Here is a 22527-nt window from a genome sequence, read left to right as displayed (position 1 = left end):
CGCTTCGTGATTGGCTGGTAATCCGACGGACATAAATATTAATGAGCTGGCAACACTGATGAAGGCGCTTCCGTGATTCGAGGTGAATCTGCGGAATGAATGGCGGAACTAACAGCCAGCAAACTATAAGTATTTTTTACCTTCAAAAGTAGCGACAGACTATTACATATTAACAACCTAAACAAAACCCTGACGTATTTTCTGCGTCTGTCAACACAGACCCTGTCACAGTCACTTTAATGTTAGCGGACTCTGTTGAATGGCTAATTTACATCACCACAAACAAATCTCACAATATCACAGTAAATTGAGTTTGTGGGTTTTTTTAATTCATGCCGAATTAAAGAGCTGCTCCTCACCATTCACGAGTGTTTGTTTCATATTCGACATCCTTAATTTTATCTTGTAAATTAGCGTCCGAAATTAAATGGGAACATTTGCAATGGAGTTCGTCAGCCGCTTCCACCACTGAACGCGGTAAACTAATTAATAGGAACTGGACTTCAAACAATTTAGACACGGCGTCTAAAAGAGTAAAAACTACATTGTCTACGTAAAGTGTGAGAGGAGACGGTGTATTTTTAGTTAAATTATACATTGTTCGCCGTCAAAGTCATTCATATAAACTGCCTGTAATGTGCAGCAAATAGTAGTTAACCATCGCCAGCTCTTCAGTGACCTTAACACGTCCGTACCTCTAGTACAGATGCTAGGGGTACGGGTCCGTACCTCTAGCATCAACCAATTTAAAATTTAAAAAAAAAAAATTCATGAAGCAAGATGCAGAGGCAGTTGAACTTTCCTTGAAATGGTTTGAGGAGAACAAGCCATTCGACAACAATCGTAGCAAGGAGTTGCTTGTGTCTTTCTCAACAGGATTCACAAGCACAGGAGATGAAGCTCTCTCTGAAAGACAGAAGCGCTACCTGCTCTCCTGTCATGTCTTCACAGGGTGCAATACAGTTGCAATCGCTAGCCATGGGAAAACAACTCCATTTTACAGGTAATAATGATAACACTATTACTTTGACAAATAGTATTAATTGGCATCATAGCAAAAATAGTAAATATATTAATAATTGTATTTCTGTTTGACATTATACTTGAAACAAACCTGGTGCATTTTTTCAGGTTTTGTGCAGGGGACATGGATGAGTACATGGACATCTTACTTGACACAGAAGCCACCAAGGAGGACGTGACTCAAGCTTTACCGTGAACTAGATACTACACTGGGTGAAATTCGGTACAACATGTTCTCAAGGAAGACAGAGGCAGGAGTGATCAAACCTGAGACTCTACTTCCAACAGAGGGTGCAGCTGCACAGCATTCACTCCGTGCCTACCTGCAGACCCGGGACAGGATCCTTCTAAAGAGCATGTCTTTGAACCTCAGTGATCATAGATGGGCATTACATGTGCATGGGTATAAGCCAGTTTCAACACTAGACCCCATGGCTCCTGAGGAGCTACTGATGTTCACAAGCTGCAACTGTCATGGAGACTGCAGCAGCCGGCGGTGTAGCTGCAATAAGAATGGGGTCACGTGCATCTCGGCCTGTGGAGACTGTAAAGGTATTACATGAAGAAACTGCAGGCATGATGTTGTTGAGTCTCAAGAAGACACAGACAATGGCTCTTGAAGCGTCTGACATTATAAATGATGGGTCGGCCACACGCTGAGGAAGGAACCTGCAAACGTCACCAGGCAGGCACTTGAATGGAACTCTCAAGGCAAGAGGAAGCGTGGGCGCCCAAAGCAGACATGGAGACGATCTGTCATCAATGAGCTGAAGACCATCAGCCTGTCTTGGGAGGAAGCCAAGAGGAAAGCCAGAGACCCAGGGAAGTGGAGAGCTACCGTTGAGGCCCTATGCTCCATTAGGAGTGAAGAGGATTATCGCAACGTAACGTATACAAGTATGTGAAATAAAAGCTTCTCTGTATGTAAATGTAAACGTGAGTGTGGTCTTTTTCCACAATGGAGTGTTTGCGGTGAACTATAAATGCTAACAATCAACTCAGAATCATGAAAAAGCCCTGATTTTACCGCTCATAAGTTACTTTAGGCCCGATTTTAAAATTTAGATTTTTCGAAAATTATTTATCGGTACCCAAACTCGAGCAGGCTTTTTCACGGTTTACCATGGGAATTGAATTTCAACATTGTAAAACATGTTATTACACACCTTTACAAACATATTGGTGAAGAAATTGTTCGGTAAAGATTTACTTGGCAGATTAGTGAAATCTCATAAAATGCCCTTATTAATAATACATGGAAATACGAGGATGTACTGATGTGTGTGAACTTTTGCAAACATTCCTCCAAGGGCAACTGTGCACTTCAGCACACCTGAGAAATTTTATTTCATTTAGGAACCAAAGATTTAGAAGCAGAACTGATTAACATTTTGGATCAGTACTCGTTACATTAATTAGAACGGATTTCAAATTTTTTCTTCAGTAATGCAGGCTCACTGGACTGTGAAGCTACAAGGGAGTAAAAAATCTACTGCTAGAAACACACAAGAGTCAGTGCTAGCAAGTTAACAACATAAGACTGACTGGAATCATAGGCAAGAATCTCTCAACTTGGACACTGATCAAGGTCTGTGTGATAATACAGCATTATTCTACATGGACTACTGGAAGAATTGCGCATTTTTAGTAGTTTATTGACAACAACCAAAATGAGCTACTATTGTTTAACTGTAAAGAACACAGAAAATATTTTTGTATTTAGAGTGATAATGGTATCAACGATATTGTGCCGCACTGACATTCACATAGAATAGAACAATATATTTGGGCATATACACACGTGGACAAAATTGTTGGTACCCCTCAGTTAAAGAAGGAAAAACCCACAATTCTCACTGAAATCACTTGAAACTCACAAAAGTAACAATAAATAAAAATTTATTGAAAATTAAATAATCAAAAACAGCCATTACTTTTGAATTGTTGATTAACATAATTATTTAAAAAAACAAACTAATGAAACAGGCCTGGACAAAAATGATGGTACCTCTATAAAAGATTGAAAACTATTTGACCAGAGTGACATGATTAACTCAGGTGTGTCATTTAATTGACATCACAGGTGTTTCCAAACTCATAATCAGTCAGTCTGCCTATTTAAAGGGAGACAAGTAGTCACCCTGCTGTTTGGTGAAAAGGTGTGTACCACACTGAACATGGACAACAGAAAGCGAAGGAGAGAATTGTCCCAGGACATCCGAAAAAAATGATAGACAAACATCTTAAAGGTAAAGGCTATAAGACCATCTCTAAACAGCTTGAAGTTCCTGTGACAACAGTGGCTCATATTATTCAGAAGTTCAAGACCCACGGGACAGTAGCCAACCTCCCTGGACGTGGCCGCAAGAGGAAAATTGATGACAAATTGAAGAGACGGATCGTTGGAATTGTATCCAAAGAGCCCAGAGCAACCTCCAAAGAAATTAAAGGTGAACTCCAAGGCCAAGGTACATCAGTGTCAGATCGCACCATTCGTCGTTGTTTGAGCCAAAGTGGACTTCATGGGAGACGACCAAGGAGGACACCACTGCTGAAAAAAACTCAGAAAAAAGCCAGACTGGAATTTGCAAAAATGCATGTTAACAAGCCACAAAGCTTCTGGGAGAATGTCCTTTGGACAGATGAGACCAAACTGGAGCTTTTTGGTAAGGCACATCAACTCTATGTTCATAGACTCAAAAACCAAGCATACGAAGAAAAGAACACTGTCCCTACGGTGAAACATGGAGGAGGCTCAGTAATGTTTTGGGGCTGCTTTGCTGCATCTGGCACAGGGTGTCTTGAAAGTGTGCAAGGTACGATGAAATCTGAAGACTATCAAGGCATTCTGGAGAGAAATGTGCTGCCTAGTGTCAGAAAGCTTGGTCTCAGTCGCAGGTCATGGGTCTTCCAACAGGACAACGATCCAAAACACACAGTCAAAAACACCCAAGAATGGCTGAGAGAAAAGCGTTGGACTATTCTAAAGTGGCCTTCTATGAGCCCAGATCTGAATCCCATTGAACATATGTGGAAGGAGCTGAAACATGCCATTTGGAGAAGACACCCATCAAACCTGAGACAACTGGAGCTGTTTGCTCATGAGGAGTGGGCCAAAATACCTGTTGACAGCTGCAGAACGCTCATTGACAAATACAGAAATGGTTTAATTGCAGTGATTGCCTCAAAAGGTTGTGCAACAAAATATTAAGTTATGGGTACCATCATTTTTGTCCAGCCCTATTTCATTAGTTTGTTTTTTTAAATAATTATGTTAATCAACAATTCAAAAGTGATGGCTGATTTTGATTATTTAATTTTCAATAAATTTTTATTTATTGTTACTTTTGTGAGTTTCAAGTGATTTCAATGAGAATTGTGGGTTTTTCCTTCTTTAACTGAGGGGTACCAACAATTTTGTCCACGTGTGTATATATATATATATATATATACACACACACACATATTTATATGGAACAGAAACAGCATTTATATGAATTTGGAGGTTCCAATTCAGATGTGCAAACGTATTTGTAAATACCGAAAGGCATCTGGCTTCCATCTCACCGTGAATGCTAATGATAAAAGCCTGTACAGGAGACTGAGAGCATTTCTCATCAGATGCTAGGCTTCTATCAAGTGCCTGCAAAAGTAATCAGGGCCTGCATCATAGAGACATGGAGAGTGTGCCTGATGCAGTATAAGTAAATTAACAGAGGTTTGCGTCTGCATGAGGACAAGCAACAACAAAATACTGAATCATTAATGAACTTCATTTCATAGTAACGCAGAAGGAAGGGAGGCTAGATCTGGCAGACAACAATCGACACAAAGGCTTGTCACCAAGACACAAGTGACTGGTCTTCAAAGAGGTGAGATCAGGTCATTTGTAAAACAGACTTATATTTGTAAAAGTCATTCATGTTTTTATCCCCCTAGAGAGCAAAACAGCATGGTTAGAAAGTAGGACTCACCCCAGCCAGGCACTTCTCCAGTGTGTCCAAGATGATGAGCTGCGAGAGGTAGAGGTTCTTCTCAGAGGCCTCTCCAAATATCCGCTGTGAAAACAGTCATGGTCAAAACTGAGTGACTGTTGTGTTTAATTTTAAACCAAAACTTTATATTCAGTTTTCTCAACCTAAGCACATGCAGTTATTTTTTGTAAGCTACAGTCATTACCTAAGGTGAGCTGCTTCAATAAAAAGCTAAGCAAATGGAGCTGAATGAAAAAATCAGCAGTTACCAGTTAATGTCTTACTGTGGGCATTCCCCTATTCTAAACAGTTGCTAAAATGATCCAAATTCGATTTGGTCTTATCTGAACCTTTTGTTCCTTAGAAGAAGTGCAAATACTGTCACTCATTAGCTTCGTTCTGGTTTTGTTTCATCATACATTTTCATAAAATGTTGATACTTCTGCAAACACTGTGATTTTAGTCCAGAGCAGTACTATCTATGCAGAGCTCTAAACTGCCTCTAAACAGATCTAAATATAATCAAGGGTCTTGGTAATAACCAAGAATGATTTTAGCCTCTCATCCACAATATCATTCATGTTCTGTTTACCCACTTCCTTTCCCCATTGTTCTACCATACAGTTAAATTGCATACTTTACATACAATAATCACTGCACAGTGTAATATAATCTAAAATGATGGTTCTGCCATGAAGTCTACTTTTATGATGTCTATAATGATGTACTGTGACATTCAAAAAATAAAAACATTGTGACAAAGTTCAATATCCATCACTTAGGCTATTTATAAAAGTAAAAATTTTATATATTTTAGGCTCATGACACAAAGTGAATTGTTTAAAGCCTTTTTTCTTTCAATTTTGACTTAGAGCTCTTGAAAATCAGAAATCCAGTATCTCAAAATATTTTTATTTGGTGTTTCAGAATGCAAACTTAAAAGTTATCCAGAAGATGATCATTGACACTTCCACAAGACCACAGAAGATCATTGTTGAAAAGGCTGGTTGTTGGCAGAGTGCTACTTTAAAGCATATCAGTGTGAAGTTTACTGGAAGGGAAGGATGCAGGAAAATGTGTATGCAAGCAGGGATGGCAGTAGCCTTGAGAGGATTGTAAAGAAAAGTTGATTCAAGAACTTGGAGAGCTTCACCAGGACTGAGGCTGGTGTTGGTGCAAGAGGCAAGAAGCACAAACGCCTTCGGCAAAGTGGCTCAGACCGTCTCATTCTTTAGATCAAGACACTCCTGAACTAGAGACAACGTTAGAAGTAGGACTGAAACGATTCCTTGAGTTATTTGAGTAATTCAATTACTAAATTTCCTCGAGGCAAAATTCTGTGAATCGATGCTTCGCTTAATCAACTCCATGAAAGACCCTAGGCAGGGCCGGACTGGGAAAGAAATTCAGGCCGGGAGATTTCCAATCAGTCAGGCCACTTCCGCCACTGCAAGGGTTGTGTCACGTGGGATAATGCACCAATTTTTTTCCTTCCAAAAATATGCCTTTTACAGTTATGTTATAGCAATTGCAACACTACTAAACAGACAGTAAGTCTATTAAACACAACCATAATGACAGCTCCATACAGTCCAGTACTTTTCTCTTCTGTAATCTCTTCACTACCCTCACCAATTTTTCCAATGTTTTCCTTTTCCTATTATTTATATAACATGTGGAATTAAAAAAAATATTATTTTGTCAGCAAATCATTTAGATGTCAGCTGGTCATAGCTAATAATAGATGCAAACACCAATGTCCATTTTATAACTGAAAATTGTAAGTCAACTGCCTATCCTTCCTGAAGAGGGGGTCTCAAACGTTTTCAGGCTTCCTGCAACCCACCTGACACCTGTGGAGCTTATTTGGGCCAGACATTTTTTATTATATTTTGACCTTTGAAGTCTGATTATGCATTTGTGAGAAGAACCGACCGTTTGTAAACTTACTTGAAGTAAGAGTGCTCCATAATCTTCGCGCCTTCCACTCTCTGGCCTCACTCTCATATCACCGCTCTGCAGTTCGTTCTCGCTATGAAGGGGCGGGCCATAAAGCAACTAACCAATCATGGCACGTTTCTTCTAAAAAAAATGTCACTTTGACCAATCACTATCCTTCTGATTTAGAGCTCAGAGCACTTGCTTTGTGTGAGTGACAGGAGGGTGGGCGTGTACTCTGTAAGACTTCTAGCGCTGCTGTCTCTGGCCTGTCTGCCAAAAAGCCGATCAACTTTTTTTCAATGGCCTGCCAGTCCGTGGCTGGCCTGTCCAGGCAGGCCAATAAGGAGGCAGGCCACCGGGAAAAGTCCCGCCTCTCCCGACTGTCAGTCCGGGCCTGACCCTAGGTCATGAAATGGCAGCCCACGACTCAGAGTTCATTCGATACAAACTGGGTCCTTAAATTTGATGGGACGCTTCTATTTAAACCAGTGCAGCTTTTCTATTGTTTGCAGCAGAAGTGTCCAACCGGTCCACGGTCTACACGGTCGTCTAAACTAGCCATTGGTGAACTAAAACAAGGACAGATTCAGCGGCTGCACAGCTTATTTCTCACCTCAAATACTTTCAGAAATACTTTTCCTTTAATTTTTTTTGAAATGGTGAAAGAGAAAGTTTATGGCCAAAGAGAAAGTTTATGGCCAAGCTGCTGTGTTTATCCAATGCATCTACCAGACTGTCAAGCTGAAAGCTCTGCCATGTGACCACGTAGAGGCCCACTGAAGCTCGAGTGCTGTTATGTGACGATGTTGTGGTCCACTAGTGACCGCCCACCATGTGTGCAATTTTCAGATGAGCCGTATTTACATGCAGGAAAAATGTATCTAGTGGACACGTACCTTCACTGTATGTTTTCTGTAAGTATTCAGACACCGTGCCGGAATTCCGGCGTGCCGTGCCGGCATTTGGCTCGAAATAAAAGAAGGTAGGACTCCATTGCCAATCAAGTTCATCTACCAATGGAATGAGGGGAATGCAGCTTTTGCTCTCAATCAAACTAATATCACTAGCCAATGGGAAATGGAGTAGGTATGGGTCTTAGAAAGACATTGAAATCCAGCTGCATTTGAGTCCATACCGGCAGCAGAGAGCGCAGTGTTCTGTCAAGGCTTCTTATTCGTATAATTGTCGACTAATAAGTACACAGCGGTCGATTTGTAGTAGGATCGCAATCATGTGATCGTCAGTAGGCAGATGACATAGTGTTCATTTGTTGCCATGGTTACAGTGATGCTAAATATATGTGGGGTTCCCATAGCTTTGAGTTTTAGTTGAATACTCCCGTACTATACTATATATGTACAATACCCATGTACTATGCTATATATGTATAATATCCCTGTACTATACTATGTATGTACAATATCGATGTACTATACTACATATATAAACTATCCCTGTACTATACTACATACATACAATATCCCTGTACTATACTATATATGTACAATACCCCTGTACTATACTATATATGAGGGATGTGCACGACTAGTCGTTTAATCGTTTAACCACCTACTCATTGATTAAACGTTTAGTATTTTACTAGTCGGTTAAACGCTGCATTAAGCATCATGCGCCTTGTTCTTCGCGCCTCTGCCTCGGCTTCTTTGTAAACAGGCTGAGCAGCCAGGGAGAGAATTGCTCCTCCTCCCCTCCCAAGCACACGTAGCAGGGGGCAGGGCCACACAGTTTGGGGAAGAAAGTTTGGAAAGGTAAAGTGGGAAGATGGCGACGCTCCCGCAAAAGAAAATCAGCACCGTTTGGCAGTATTTTGACGAAGCAGATGACAACAAGGTCCCCTGTCAGCTGTGTAAGCAGAAACCAGTGTTGCCAACTTAGCAACTTTCTCACTAAATGTAGCGACTTTCCAAAGCGTCCTTGCAACTTTTTTTTGTCAAAAGCGACTAGCGACAAATCTAGCAACTTTTTCTGCCGTTTTGGAGACTGACAGGAAAACTCGGATCATTCTGCAGTTACTGTCCTCAACAGGTGCTGCTGTGAGCTCCTGCCCGTCCCAAAGCACAGGCTGTCAGTCCAGTAACCCCGCAGCAGTCCCAGTGTCTGATTAGAGGAGACCCACAATTCATCTGCCGTCCAGACGGCAGATGAATTGCGCATGCGCAAAGTCACTACAGATCCCATCCAGACTTACGGAGCGGGATGTAAATAAAAAATGTTTCTTCACTGTCATTATGTATCTTTATAGACGAGTCGACTAGTCGCAAATAAAATTTGAGACTAGTCGGTGGGGAAATTAGTCGAAATTCCCATCCCTTCTATATATATATATATATATATATATATATATATATACATATATACATACACATATATACATACAATACCCCTGTACTACACTATATATGTATAATACCACTGTACTAGGGCTGGGCGATATGGCCAAAAAATAAAATCTCGATTTTTTTTAGTCATCTTGGACGATTACGATTTTAATCGATTTTTGTTACATACATTGTTAAAACAAACGATGCCTCTTTCCCATCGTTGTAAGGCAGACAATGAGCTACAAGCCCAGTTTTATCAAAGTAGCTTTCTATCAAGCTGCAGGAATAACACTGGTGTCAACTGGAGCCAATTGAAGGCTGCAGTGATTCTGTTGACACTACAGTGTAACAGAGTGAGGTTATTGAATATTTGTGTCTCTCTTCGCTGTTGCAGCAGTTTTGCAATTTGCAGGCGGTCCCTGTTCACAGCCGGCTACTCAGACACCAATGTTATTTCTGCAACTTGAAAGACAGCTACTTTTGAAAAAACTGGGCTTGTAGTAGGCTTGTCAAAAATATCGATACTTCGGTATTTACTCGATCCTAAACATTGTAAACGGATACGATACTAGCTTGCCGTAGTATCGATCCTATCGATACTCTGCTCCTATGGTCTGCTGCTCCCGCTACAGTCCACGCGCCCCCCCCCCCCGAACTCACCGCATGTCCAGGCTTGTTAATGACTCGCTACGACCGGCAAAACACGATGGAATGAAGAAATATAACTATGGCAAGTGTCGCAGCAGAGCCTCCGCGGCCAGTCCTGGTCGACAGAGAAAAGAGTAGAAGTGCTGTTTGGAGGTATTTTGCCTACGAAGCAGATGAACGTGGAAAGGCAAAGGATATAGACAAACCGATATGCTAACACTGCTACCGAGTTGTGCCGACCAAGAGCAGCTGCACGTCAAACTTGTCCAAGCACCTTAAAGACCGACATCCCAGTCTATTTAAGGAATTTCGTGAGTTAAGCTCCCGTTTAATCATGATTGAACTGAGTTGTATTTACATCCTAAACGGCAACGTAAAGTTGCCAGGGCATTAGCCGACTAAGCTAGCTAGCTAGCGCTAGTCCAAAACATAACGTTACATGGGGCTTTTTGCCAACGTTAGCAGGCATGCTCGCAGCCCGAGTAATCCTAATTGACTGCTTTAATTTAACGAGATACAAACGTATTTGCGTCTGCTAAGTGTGATGTTTCTCTTATAGCTCCAGAGTGACGCTGAGAGTGGAGAGTGTCGACCGGCTGCAGCGACACCAAAACACCAACAGCCTTCGCTAACAGCTGTATTTGACCAGCAAAGACATTATGATCCAAAGTCACGAGAAGCAAAGAAAATAAACAGGGCTGTGACAGAGTATTTGTGCATGGATATGGTCCCCATTTACACAGTAGAGAAATCTGGGTTCAAATAACTTCTTAAACAGCTAAATCCTAGGTATGACCTTCCCTCACGTAATCATTTTATGAGCACTGAAATGCCTGCATTATACAATGCAACAAAACAACTAATCATGGATCAGCTTTCAGAGAAACCATACTTTTCATGCACAACAGACCTTTGGACCAGCAGAGCAGCAACTTCATACATGGCAGTAACTTTACAGTTTATAACTGAGTCTTGGGACTTACAGAACTGGTGTTTGGGTTGTGTAGGGCTGCAAACAGATCACTCAAAGGAAAACATAAGGGAGGCGATGGAGGAAACATACTATTTTGTTTTGCACTACCTCATACATCTTTAAAAAATATTGTATTAATGATACAGAAGTTTTTCCCAATAAAAAATTGGTTTTACAGCAAAGTACACAAGCTTGTGCTTTAATTTGTTCCGTGTGGTATCAAAATGGTATCGAGTATCGATACTGAACTGGGTATCAGCATCGAAGTTGAAATTCTAGCATTGTGACAAGCCTAGCTTGTAGCACAACATGTGCCTTACAACGATGGAAAAGAGGCATCATTTATGTTTTGACAACCTACATCTAATGAGTTATTGATGCTGGAAGTCTGAATCTGTGAATATCTTTCCAACTTTACCAAACACGGGGCCACAACCACCCAAGGAGTGGTTTATTTAATTTTGAAAAAAGCATTTAGCCATACTTAAAGCTTTAAGTGCTTTATTAACACAAAACTAAGAGTTCTGTATTGTTTTATGATCACAGGTTCTGTCTAAAAAGATGTAGCATCATTTTAAACAGTGAAACCATACTAATAAAATTTAATGGCCAACCAGTGTAATACTGGATTCTGCAAAAACTAAATGCAGAATACTGTACAAAGAAATTCTCTACAGATATTTTTCCCATCTAAATATTTTCTTAATACAATGAATGTATTAACTTATTTATGTGTGTATGAATGTATTTACTGATTTATTTATTTAGTACCGTTAACATATCAGAGTTCTGAGTGAGTTTTTCTTTAGATAGGCAAAGGCCATTTATTGATCACATATAGGCTATTAAATAAATGATATTTTTTTAAAAAACAAAAGCATTTAAAATACTATTAAACAACTTAGGCATTTATTGAGTCACTAAAATACTGTAGAGTCTACGGCCACATTAGTCTGACTATAATCACCCTCTGGTAAATTCACAACCATGTACTGATGTCTCTTACCAAAGGGACTTCAGGAGATGATTAGATGATGATAAACTGTGACCTGCTGGTTGGGTTCTCTCTGTTCTCATGTTTCTTACATGTTGGTCTCCTGATGCTGCCTTACTTCAGCTAGTCTATGAGCAAAAGAAAACACAGTTTGCCCTGTACCTATTGCCAGGGGTTCCAGTCTTCCCACTCACGTCTGTGCTTTTGAAAACGTTTTTGCTTCTTTGGACGTGGTAGAGTTTCGGGTGTAGACATTTTTAAACACGCAGGAGCAGCAGCGTCTGTAACCAGGAAACCCGCGGCAGAACCGGCAAACAGACCTGCTGAACCTCGCATCGGGTCCTCGCTACATAGGTCTAAGGAAGATGAAACTGGCTGCCCTTAATATTTCCTGTGTTTTATTTTGTTTGTTATGCAGTTTTGATGTGTGTGTGACAGACGTGTATGGGACATTTATGAAAATACGGAACAATTAGCGTCCCGTATTGAATCAATACGGGACGCTACAATAGTCAAGGGACGAATCCGTATTTTAAGGAACGGGTGGCAACCCTATGCCGCACTCCCGTAGCTGCGGACACTTTTCCCATTCTTTAGGATGCCTCTGCCGGAGGTGCTGAAAGAGGTTAGTTGTGCTGCTACTCTTCGTTTTCACAGTACTTTTGCAAACCTTGTACATGACTGTAGTTTGCTCTGTGTCAGTCTTGTCAAAGCCGAACCACTTCCATATAATCGATGTAACATGAGGCCCTTTTCTCGCGACCGACTCTTCATGGACCCAAGGAGTGGTATATTTAATTTTGAAAAAAACATTTAGTCATACTTAAAGCTTTAAGTGCTTTATTAACACAAAACTAAGAGTTCTGTATTGTTATATGATCACAGGTTCTGTCTAAAAAGATGTGGCATCATTTTAAACAGTGAGACCATACTAATAAAATGTAATGGCCAATCAGTGTGCAATACTGGATTCTGCAAAAACAAACAACTGAATGCAGAATACTGTACAAAGAAATTCTCTACAGATATTTTTCCCAACTAAATCGTATCTTTACACAGTTGATGTATTAACTTATTTATGTGTGTATGAATGTATTTACTGATTTATTTAGTACCGTTAACATATCAGTTCTGAGTGAGTTTTTCTTTAGATAAGGCAAAGGCCATTTATTGATCACATATAGGCTATTAAATAAATAATATTTAAAAAAAATAAAAGTATTTAAAATACTATTAAACAACTTAGGCATTCATTGAGTCACTAAAATACTGTAGAGTCTACGGCCACGTTAGTCTGACTATAATCATCCTCTGGTAAATTCACAACCATAATGTAGCCGCAAGGGGACACAAGCCAGTGTCTTATTGTCCCAAGCCCAGATAAATACAGAGGGTTGTGGCAGGAAGGGCATCCGACGTAAAACTTTGGCCAAATCAAACATGCGAATCAAATGTATGACTTCCATATCGGATCGGTCGAGGCCCGGGTTAACAACTACCGCCATCGGTGCTGTTGACCTACAGGGTGCCGGTGGAAAATGGACTAATGTTGGTCGAAGAAGGAGGGGAGGAAGGTTTGTTCGTAGGAAGAGAGAGAAGACGAACACCAAGAGTCTAGGACTGAGAGTAGGGACTTTGAACGTTGGAACTATGATAGAAAAAAGGTAGAGAGCTGGTTGATATGATGCAGAAGAGGAAGGTGGACATACTGTGTGTCCAGGAGACCAGGTGGAAAGGTAGTAAAGCTAGAAGTTGAGGAGCAGGGTTCAAGTTGTTCTATCATGGTGTAGATAGGAAGAGAAATGGAGTAGGAGTTATCTTGAAGTCGGAGTTTGTTAGGAATGTCCTCGAGGTAAAAAGAGTGTCAGATCGAGTGATGAGCCTGAAGCTAGAAATCGAAGGTGTGATGTTCAATGTTGTTAGTGGGTATGCTCCACAGGTAAGATGTAAGCTGGAGGAGAAGGAGAAATTCTGGTTGGACCTTGATGAAGTGATGCAGAGCATCCCTAGAAGTGAGAGTTGTCATTGGTGCAGACTTCAATGGACATGTTGGTGAAGGAAACAGAGATGATGAGGAGGTCATGGGCAGGTTTGGTATCCAGGAGAGGAACGCAGAAGGACAGATGGTGGTTGACTTTGCAAAAAGGATAGAAATGGCTGTAGTGAATACTTTCTTCCAGAAGAGGCAGGAACATAGGGTGACCTATAAGAGTGGAGGTAGGAGCACACAGGTAGACTACATCTTGTGTAGACGGTGTAATCTGAAGGAGATCAGTGACTGCAAAGTAGTGGTAGGTGAGAGTGTAGCCAGACAGCATAGGGTGGTGGTGGGTAGGATCACCCTGGTTTTGAAGAAGATGAAAAGGGCAAAGGCAGAGCAGAGGACCAAACGGTGGAAGCTGAAAAAGGGAGTGTTGTATGACTTTCAGGAAATAGTTGAGGCAGGCTTTGGATGGTCAGGAGGTGCTTCCAGATGACTGGACAACTACAGCAAATGTGATCAGGGAGACAGGTCGGAGAGTACTCGGTGTGTCATCTGGAAGGAAAGGAGATAAGGAGACTTGGTGGTGGAATGAGGAGGTGCAGGAGCGGATCCAGAGAAAGAGCTTAGCTAAGAAGAAGTGGGACACTGAGAGGACTGAAGAGAGTAGACAGGAGTACAGGGAGATGCAGCGTAAGGTGAAAGTAGAGTTAGCAAAGGTCAAACTAGGGGCTTACGATGACTTGTATTCTAGGTTGGACAGTAGGGAGGGAGAGACTGACCTGTATAGGTTGGCAAGGCAGAGAGACAGAGATGGGAAGGACGTGCAGCAGGTTAGGGTGATAAAGGATAAGGATGGAAGTGTGTTGACAGGTGCCAATAGTGTGATGGGAAGATGGAAAGAGCACTTTGAAGAGTTGATGAATGAGGAAAATGAGAGAGAACGAAGAGTAGAAGAGGTGACTGTTGTGGACCAGGAAGTAGCAAAGATTAGGATGAAGTGAGGAGGGCATTGAAGAGGATGAAGAGTGGAAAGGCACTTGGTCCTGATGATATACCTGTGGAGGTATGGAAGTGTCTCGGAGAGGTTAGCCGCAGCAAGATGGAGTATCTGTGTGTGAATGAGAGGGACCCAAGTGGAAGAGTGAGGTTACAGGGAGAAGAGATCAAGAAGGTGGAGGATTTTAAGTACTTAGGGTCAACAGTCCAGAGCAATGGAGAGTGTGGAAAAGAGGTGAAGAAGCGCGTACAGGCAGGCTGGAACGTCTGGAGAAAAGTGTCAGGTGTGATGTGTGATAGAAGAGTTTCAGCTAAAATGAAAAGAAAGGTTTACAAAACTGTGGTGAGACCAGCCATGTTGTTTGGTCTGGAGACTGTGTCCCTGAGGAAAAGACAGGAGGCAGAGCTGGAGGTAGCAGAACTGAAGATGCTGAGGTTCTCTTTGGGAGTGACCAGGATGGATAGGATCAGGAATGAGTACATCAGAGGGACAGCACATGTTAGAGATTTTGGAGATAAAGTCAGAGAGGCCAGACTGAGATGGTTTGGACATGTCCAGAGGAGAGAGAGTGAATATATAGGTAGAAGGATGCTGAGTTTCCCACTGCCAGACAGGAGGCCTAGAGGAAGACCAAAGAGGAGGTTTATGGATGTGGTTAAAGAGGACATGAAGGTCGTTGGTGTGAGAGAAGAAGATGCAGCAGACAGGGTTAGATGGAGGCAATTGATTCAGTGTGGCGACCCCTGAAGGAAAAAGCCAAAAGGAAAAGAAGAAGAAGAAGAGGTAAATTCACAACCATGTACTGATGTCTCTTCCCAAAGGGACTTCAGGAGATGATTAGATGATGATAAACTGTGACCTGCTGGTTGGGTTCTCTCTGTTCTCATGTTTCTTACATGTTGGTCTCCTGATGCTGCCTTACTTCAGCTAGTCTATGAGCAAAAGAAAACACAGTTTGCCCTGTACCTATTGCCAGGGGTTCCAGTCTTCCCACTCACGTCTGTGCTTTTGAAAACGTTTTTGCTTCTTTGGATGTGGTGGAGTTTTGGGTGTAGACATTTTTAAACACGCAGGAGCAGCAGCAGCAGCAGCAGCGTCTGTAACCAGGAAACCTGTGACAGGACCGGCAAACAGAAGTGTATCCGCTGGACCTCGCTTCGGGTCCTCGCTACATAGGTCTAAGGAAGATGAAACTGGCTGCCCTTAATATTTCCTGTGTTTTATTTTGTTTATTATGCAGTTTGATGCGTGTGTGACAGACGTGTATGGGACATTTATGAAAATACGGAACAATTAGCGTCCCGTATTGAATAAATATGGGACGCTACAACTAATTGTCAAATAAAGGACGATTCCGAATATTCACACCCCCCCCCCCCCCCCCCCCCGTCCGACGTTACCAGGCGGAAAGAATATGCAGCGTTACTATCTTCCCTCCACCTTCGGCCCACATCGGCTCATCTCGTCGTGTGATCACATACACATATGTGTATGTGATCATCCCCTCCTCCCCCCAGACGAAAATATTCGGAGCTCGTCTCTTCGCTGCGCCTTCGGCCCACTTCGGCTCATCCCGCCGTGTTCTTCGGCTCATTTCGGCCCCTCCATTCGTGTTTGTAAACATCACCCGAATGGCCAGGTGGCTGCCGACTCTGACGACAAGCTTCACTTCGTTGCATAAAGGCAAGACAAGATGCTGAAGACCGCTGTTTGGGAATTCTTCTGTTTAACTGAAGACCAAGACCAGACAAACCGATCCGAACATTCGTGCCGTCTCCGCCGGGCCGCCACACGAACCAGACGAACGGATCCGAATATTCGGATCCCCCCCCGGTCGGACGTTACGGGGGCAGAACGAATAATCGGATATTCGTCTTTAATACGGCCCGAATATTCGGAGGCCAGAAATCACTATTCGGCCCAGCCCTATTAATTACTGGTCAGTCTGATTAATTCAAGATGTTAGTGACTATTTTTATCATGGTAAAGTTTTATTTTTATTCACACTTCAGTTTGCAACCTAATAGATGTGAATTTGAACAAAGTGAAAGAGAATGGTGTTTTGTGACTCTGGTACCACAATTGATGCTGAAGAAAGACTTCCTTCTATTACTTCACGCAACTTAAAATGTGTGTCACTCAAAGGCCTCCATACTCTTTGTTGAATAGTAATCTCGCAGGACTGCATTTAACAATTTTTAGAACTTATGAAATGATCAATTCAAAATTAGCTGCATGGGTACAATCTCTCATATTTACGTGGAAATGTACATTAATACAAAGTGTCCCATTTTAAAAAATAAAATAAACATAAACAATTAAACAATCACATACACCTTTTATATAGTGATTGGCCAGGTGTGCAGTGGTGTAAAACTGGACAGAATTTGAACTTTTCTCTTACTTTGCAAATACGTTTGTCACTGTGCTCCAAAAAATTAATGCAAGCAGTCTGCATGTGACTTCAAGGACTGGGAAGATCACTTCACTACCTAAGCAAAGGAAAACAAATCAACTCACCATGTTGTTGACATTTTTGAGGATGTTGGTGAGGCCACTGATGACGAGAGAGAACTTGTACTTGGAGATGTTTATCAGACATTCCTTGTTGTGCTCTGTGCTGATTTTGGTGTGGGTGTTCTGGTGTCCAACTTTTATTGGGAGCTGAAGGAAAAAATTAAAAGAGAATAATGATGGGAATCAACACATTTTCCAGCTCATTGTACATTAAAGTGAAGTCAACCAAATCGGTACATGATGTTTGATTCAGGATGAGAAATTCTTAGTTTAGTACACGCTGTGATTACAAATATTACTCGTCTACATATCTGTACTCCTGAATCGAAAACTATACAGTGCAAGCTCTACCTGGAACATTTTGGCAGCGTATCAATCCATTGTCTATCAGCTATAACATGCTGGCTGGACTAGGTTTTGCAGACACTGTAGGATTTTTAACTTACATAACACATTTTAATATGTCTTCCTGCAGCCAGAACTTGCAACAGCTCTGCTCATACTGTACAGGTTAACTGACTGGCCCCTGTGTGGGGCAGAAGCTGAGCATTAACCCTCCCAATCACTTGTGACAATTCAATTTAAAGGGGAACTTCGGTTTTTTTCAACCTGGGGTCTGTTTTCATATGTCATTTCATACATGTGAGTGATGGAGAAATGAATTTTCGACAAAGCTCCAGTATTTAGCCAGGCAGGCAGCTTCGCAGCTCAGCTAGCGAAAAGTATGGGGCAACTTGCCCCCGCAACGTGCTTTTTTTCCCCACACTAACCAGCTCGGATAGTCTCAACGAGTGTCCCACAACATACTAGAGATGAGAAGTGAACGAAAACCTCCACATTACTTGGCCAGTGTTTCCCCTGGGTTGAAATGGCTGTGAGGTGGTGGGGTCACTTTCAGCCGAAAGTTGTTGACACGGGGGGTGGGGGATTATATATACTATCAGGCCGTCTCCACCGCAGCCGCGCACCCCCCCATGGACGGTCTCGTCAGTCCGGCGGGTTTTGCACTGCACTTTCTTTTTTTTTTTTTGCCGCGGACCAGTGAGGCAGCAATGTCGGCAGAATTTTAATGAGGCGGTGGCCTATACCAACGATATACCTCGCTGGTTATATGGGAGGGGAAACACTGCTTGGCAATCGCCATTTGTTGTGGTCTGTATTTGTTGTGGTCTGTATCCAAATCTCAGGACGCTAGAAAGCAAATCTCGTTCCGAAAATCGGGCGAGCTATCACCACGTTTATTCTGTTGAACGCGCGATTTCAGAACGAGGTTTGCTTTCTAGCGTCCTGAGATTTGGATACAGACCACAACAAACAGCGATCGCCAAGTAATGTGGAGGTTTTCGTTCACTTCTCATCTCTACTATGTTGTGGGACACTCGTTGAGACTATCAGAGCCGGTCAGTGTGGGGGAAAAAAGCACGATAGGGCGGACTTTGATGTGGGGGGCAAGTTGCCCCATACTTTTCGCTAGCTGAGCTGCTAGCTGAGCTGTGAAGCTGCTTGCCTGGCTAAATACTGGAGCTATGTCGAAAATTCATTTCTCCATCACTCACATGTATGAAATGACATATGAAAACAGACCCCAGGTTGAAAAAAAACGAAGTTCCCCTTTAAGTTAATCAAACAAGATGGCTTAGAGTTGATAGACAGAAAGAATAGTAACATTTTGCGGTGCAGTTTTAACACAGAAGCAGCACAGAACCTTACATTCAAATTTATACTGAATATGCTGCATTCTTAAATGGTACATGGTCTGTATTTATATACCGCTTTACTATACCTGAAAGATTCCCAAAGTGCTTTACATTATACATCGCATTCACTCATTCACACACTGATGGCAGAAGCTGTCATGCAAGGTGCTAACCACGACCCATCAGACCCCTTCTGGTGAAAATCAAGTGTTGTAACTCGCTAACATGTCTGTATGGTGTTTTTAGATGCTAAAAGACATGTTTTCAGCATTTTCGCAAAAACATGAGTTCATAGAGTGAAAAGAGTGATGGGGACTTAATTAATCACTAAACTATATTCTCAAGGAATCAACAGTGTAGAGTTACATGTACACACGTGGACAAAATTGTTGGTACCCCTCAGTTAAAGAAGGAAAAACCCACAATTCTCACTGAAATCACTTGAAACTCACAAAAGTAACAATAAATAAAAATTTATTGAAAATTAAATAATCAAAAACAGCCATTACTTTTGAATTGTTGATTAACAGAATTATTTAAAAAAACAAACTAATGAAACAGGCCTGGACAAAAATGATGGTACCTCTATAAAAGATTGAAAACTATTTGACCAGAGTGACATGATTAACTCAGGTGTGTCATTTAATTGACATCACAGGTGTTTCCAAACTCATAATCAGTCAGTTTGCCTATTTAAAGGGAGACAAGTAGTCACCCTGCTGTTTGGTGAAAAGGTGTGTACCACACTGAACATGGACAACAGAAAGCGAAGGAGAGAATTGTCCCAGGACATCCGAAAAAAAATTGTAGACAAACATCTTAAAGGTAAAGGCTATAAGACCATCTCTAAACAGCTTGAAGTTCCTGTGACAACAGTGGCTCATATTATTCAGAAGTTCAAGACCCACGGGACAGTAGCCAACCTCCCTGGACGTGGCCGCAAGAGGAAAATTGATGACAAATTGAAGAGACGGATCGTTGGAATTGTATCCAAAGAGCCCAGAGCAACCTCCAAAGAAATTAAAGGTGAACTCCAAGGCCAAGGTACATCAGTGTCAGATCGCACCATTCGTCGTTGTTTGAGCCAAAGTGGACTTCATGGGAGACGACCAAGGAGGACACCACTGCTGAAAAAAACTCATAAAAAAGCCAGACTGGAATTTGCAAAAATGCATGTTGACAAGCCACAAAGCTTCTGGGAGAATGTCCTTTGGACAGATGAGACCAAACTGGAGCTTTTTGGTAAGGCACATCAACTCTATGTTCATAGACTCAAAAACCAAGCATACAAAGAAAAGAACACTGTCCCTACGGTGAAACATGGAGGAGGCTCAGTAATGTTTTGGGGCTGCTTTGCTGCATCTGGCACAGGGTGTCTTGAAAGTGTGCAAGGTACGATGAAATCTGAAGACTATCAAGGCATTCTGGAGAGAAATGTGCTGCTTAGTGTCAGAAAGCTTGGTCTCAGTCGCAGGTCATGGGTCTTCCAACAGGACAACGATCCAAAACACACAGCCAAAAACACCCAAGAATGGCTGAGAGAAAAGCGTTGGACTATTCTAAAGTGGCCTTCTATGAGCCCAGATCTGAATCCCATTGAACATATGTGGAAGGAGCTGAAACATGCCATTTGGAGAAGACACCCATCAAACCTGAGACAACTGGAGCTGTTTGCTCATGAAGAGTGGGCCAAAATACCTGTTGACAGCTGCAGAACGCTCATTGACAAATACAGAAATCGTTTAATTGCAGTGATTGCCTCAAAAGGTTGTGCAACAAAATATTAAGTTATGGGTACCATCATTTTTGTCCAGCCCTATTTCATTAGTTTGTTTTTTTAAATAATTATGTTAATCAACAATTCAAAAGTGATGGCTGATTTTGACTATTTAATTTTCAATAAATTTTTATTTATTGTTACTTTTGTGAGTTTCAAGTGATTTCAGTGAGAATTGTGGGTTTTTCCTTCTTTAACTGAGGGGTACCAACAATTTTGTCCACGTGTGTAAACCATTTCTAGAAAGCGATTATTTTCTTACCAAAACTACATAGTATTTTTGAAAGCATTCCCCTGCCAACACCACTAGATTTATTTCCAAAGGTTAAATCACTATTTTTGGATTTAATTGGCACAACAGAAAGGCAAGGCTACATCTGTCTGTGTTATTTGTCATTTGATAGTGAGGGTTAAATGTCAAACCTAATATTGCATTACTGGACTACACTGAGGTACATCATGTTTTACAAAGTGAAAGATCTACAAAGACAGACCAGCAAACCAATAGTAAGACATATGATTGAAATTTGGTACGATGCAACAAAATATCCAAAAGAAACAGATTCCTGATCACAATACAGCCCAACATGGGTAACAGTTCTTTGCACAAGGAAAGCCTAACATTTGTTTTTTTTTTAATTCCTACAACTGAGAAGCTGTGTAAAAGCAAATTGAAACTACTGTCTCTGCACCAATCCGCCTGTCCATCTCACACTCCATTTTCCCATCACTCGTGAACAAGATCCCAAGATTCTTAAGCTCCCTGGCTTGAGGAAGCAACTCCACCCCAACCCAGACTTGGAGGTGCTGATACAAAACCCTGTCACTTCACACTCGGCTGCAAACTGCTCCACTGTGTGCTGAAGGTCACGATCTAAGAAAGCTAACAGAACCACATCAACTGCAAAAAGCCAAGATGCAATCCTGAGGTCCCTAAACTGGACATCCTCCTCACCCCAGCTGCGCCGTACCTGATGACCACACAACATTGTAAACATGTGTCAGCCAAGACAGTCCAAGAGCCTTGATTCTGAGGAGCTTCTTAACTACCTCGGCAACCTCTGCCACGGATATGGATGAAGATTCCCCCGAGTCTTCAGGCTCTGTCTCCTCCGCAGAGGACATGTTTACTGGATTCAGGAGTTCCTCAAAGTCCTCTTTCCACCACCCAACAATGTCCTCAGTACGGGCCGACAGTACTGCCCCTCAACTATACACAGCCTGGGCAATGCCTGCCTCCCCTTCCTGAGGCGACAAACTGTTCGCCTGAATTTCTTTGAGACCAACTGAAAATCCTTCTACATAGCCTCTCCAAACTCCTTCCACACACAAAGATTTTGCTTCTGCAACTGCCGTAGCTGGAGCCCTTTTGGTCGTGAACTGCTTCCGGAGACCCCTGAGCACATTATTTATTTTATTTTATTTATTTAACATTTATTTTACCAGGTAAGTTAGTTGTTAACTAGTTCTGATTTTCAATAACAACCTCGTCAAGAGGTAGCATACAACAAAATGAACAACAGGTTACATATACAGCAAATTAGACAGGATTACAAATACAAAATACACAAAGATATCGCCGTAGCGAAAGAATATTCGGATATTCGGGTCCAGCCCTACTAGAAAGCTCCAGTTTGCTAAGTTATCACACAAGTTTGTG

The 22527-nt window shown here is 41.8% G+C and overlaps 1 protein-coding gene across 1 annotated transcript in view; it reads right to left on the bottom strand.

Moving 5' to 3' along the window:
• The window catches only part of nf1a (neurofibromin 1a), a 161692-nt gene extending 143155 nt beyond the window's left edge, over positions 1–18537 (bottom strand). Inside the window, 3 exon segments of the mRNA XM_051958253.1 lie at positions 4998–5081; positions 17397–17540; positions 18493–18537. Of these exon segments, the coding sequence (XP_051814213.1) occupies positions 4998–5081; positions 17397–17540; positions 18493–18537 (273 nt within the window).
• Positions 18538–22527: the final 3990 nt, after the last annotated feature.

Source organism: Acanthochromis polyacanthus, chromosome 13 (assembly GCF_021347895.1).
Source record: "Acanthochromis polyacanthus isolate Apoly-LR-REF ecotype Palm Island chromosome 13, KAUST_Apoly_ChrSc, whole genome shotgun sequence".
Lineage (NCBI taxonomy): Eukaryota > Metazoa > Chordata > Actinopteri > Pomacentridae > Acanthochromis > Acanthochromis polyacanthus.
This window is presented reverse-complemented; position numbering and strand designations above follow the sequence as displayed.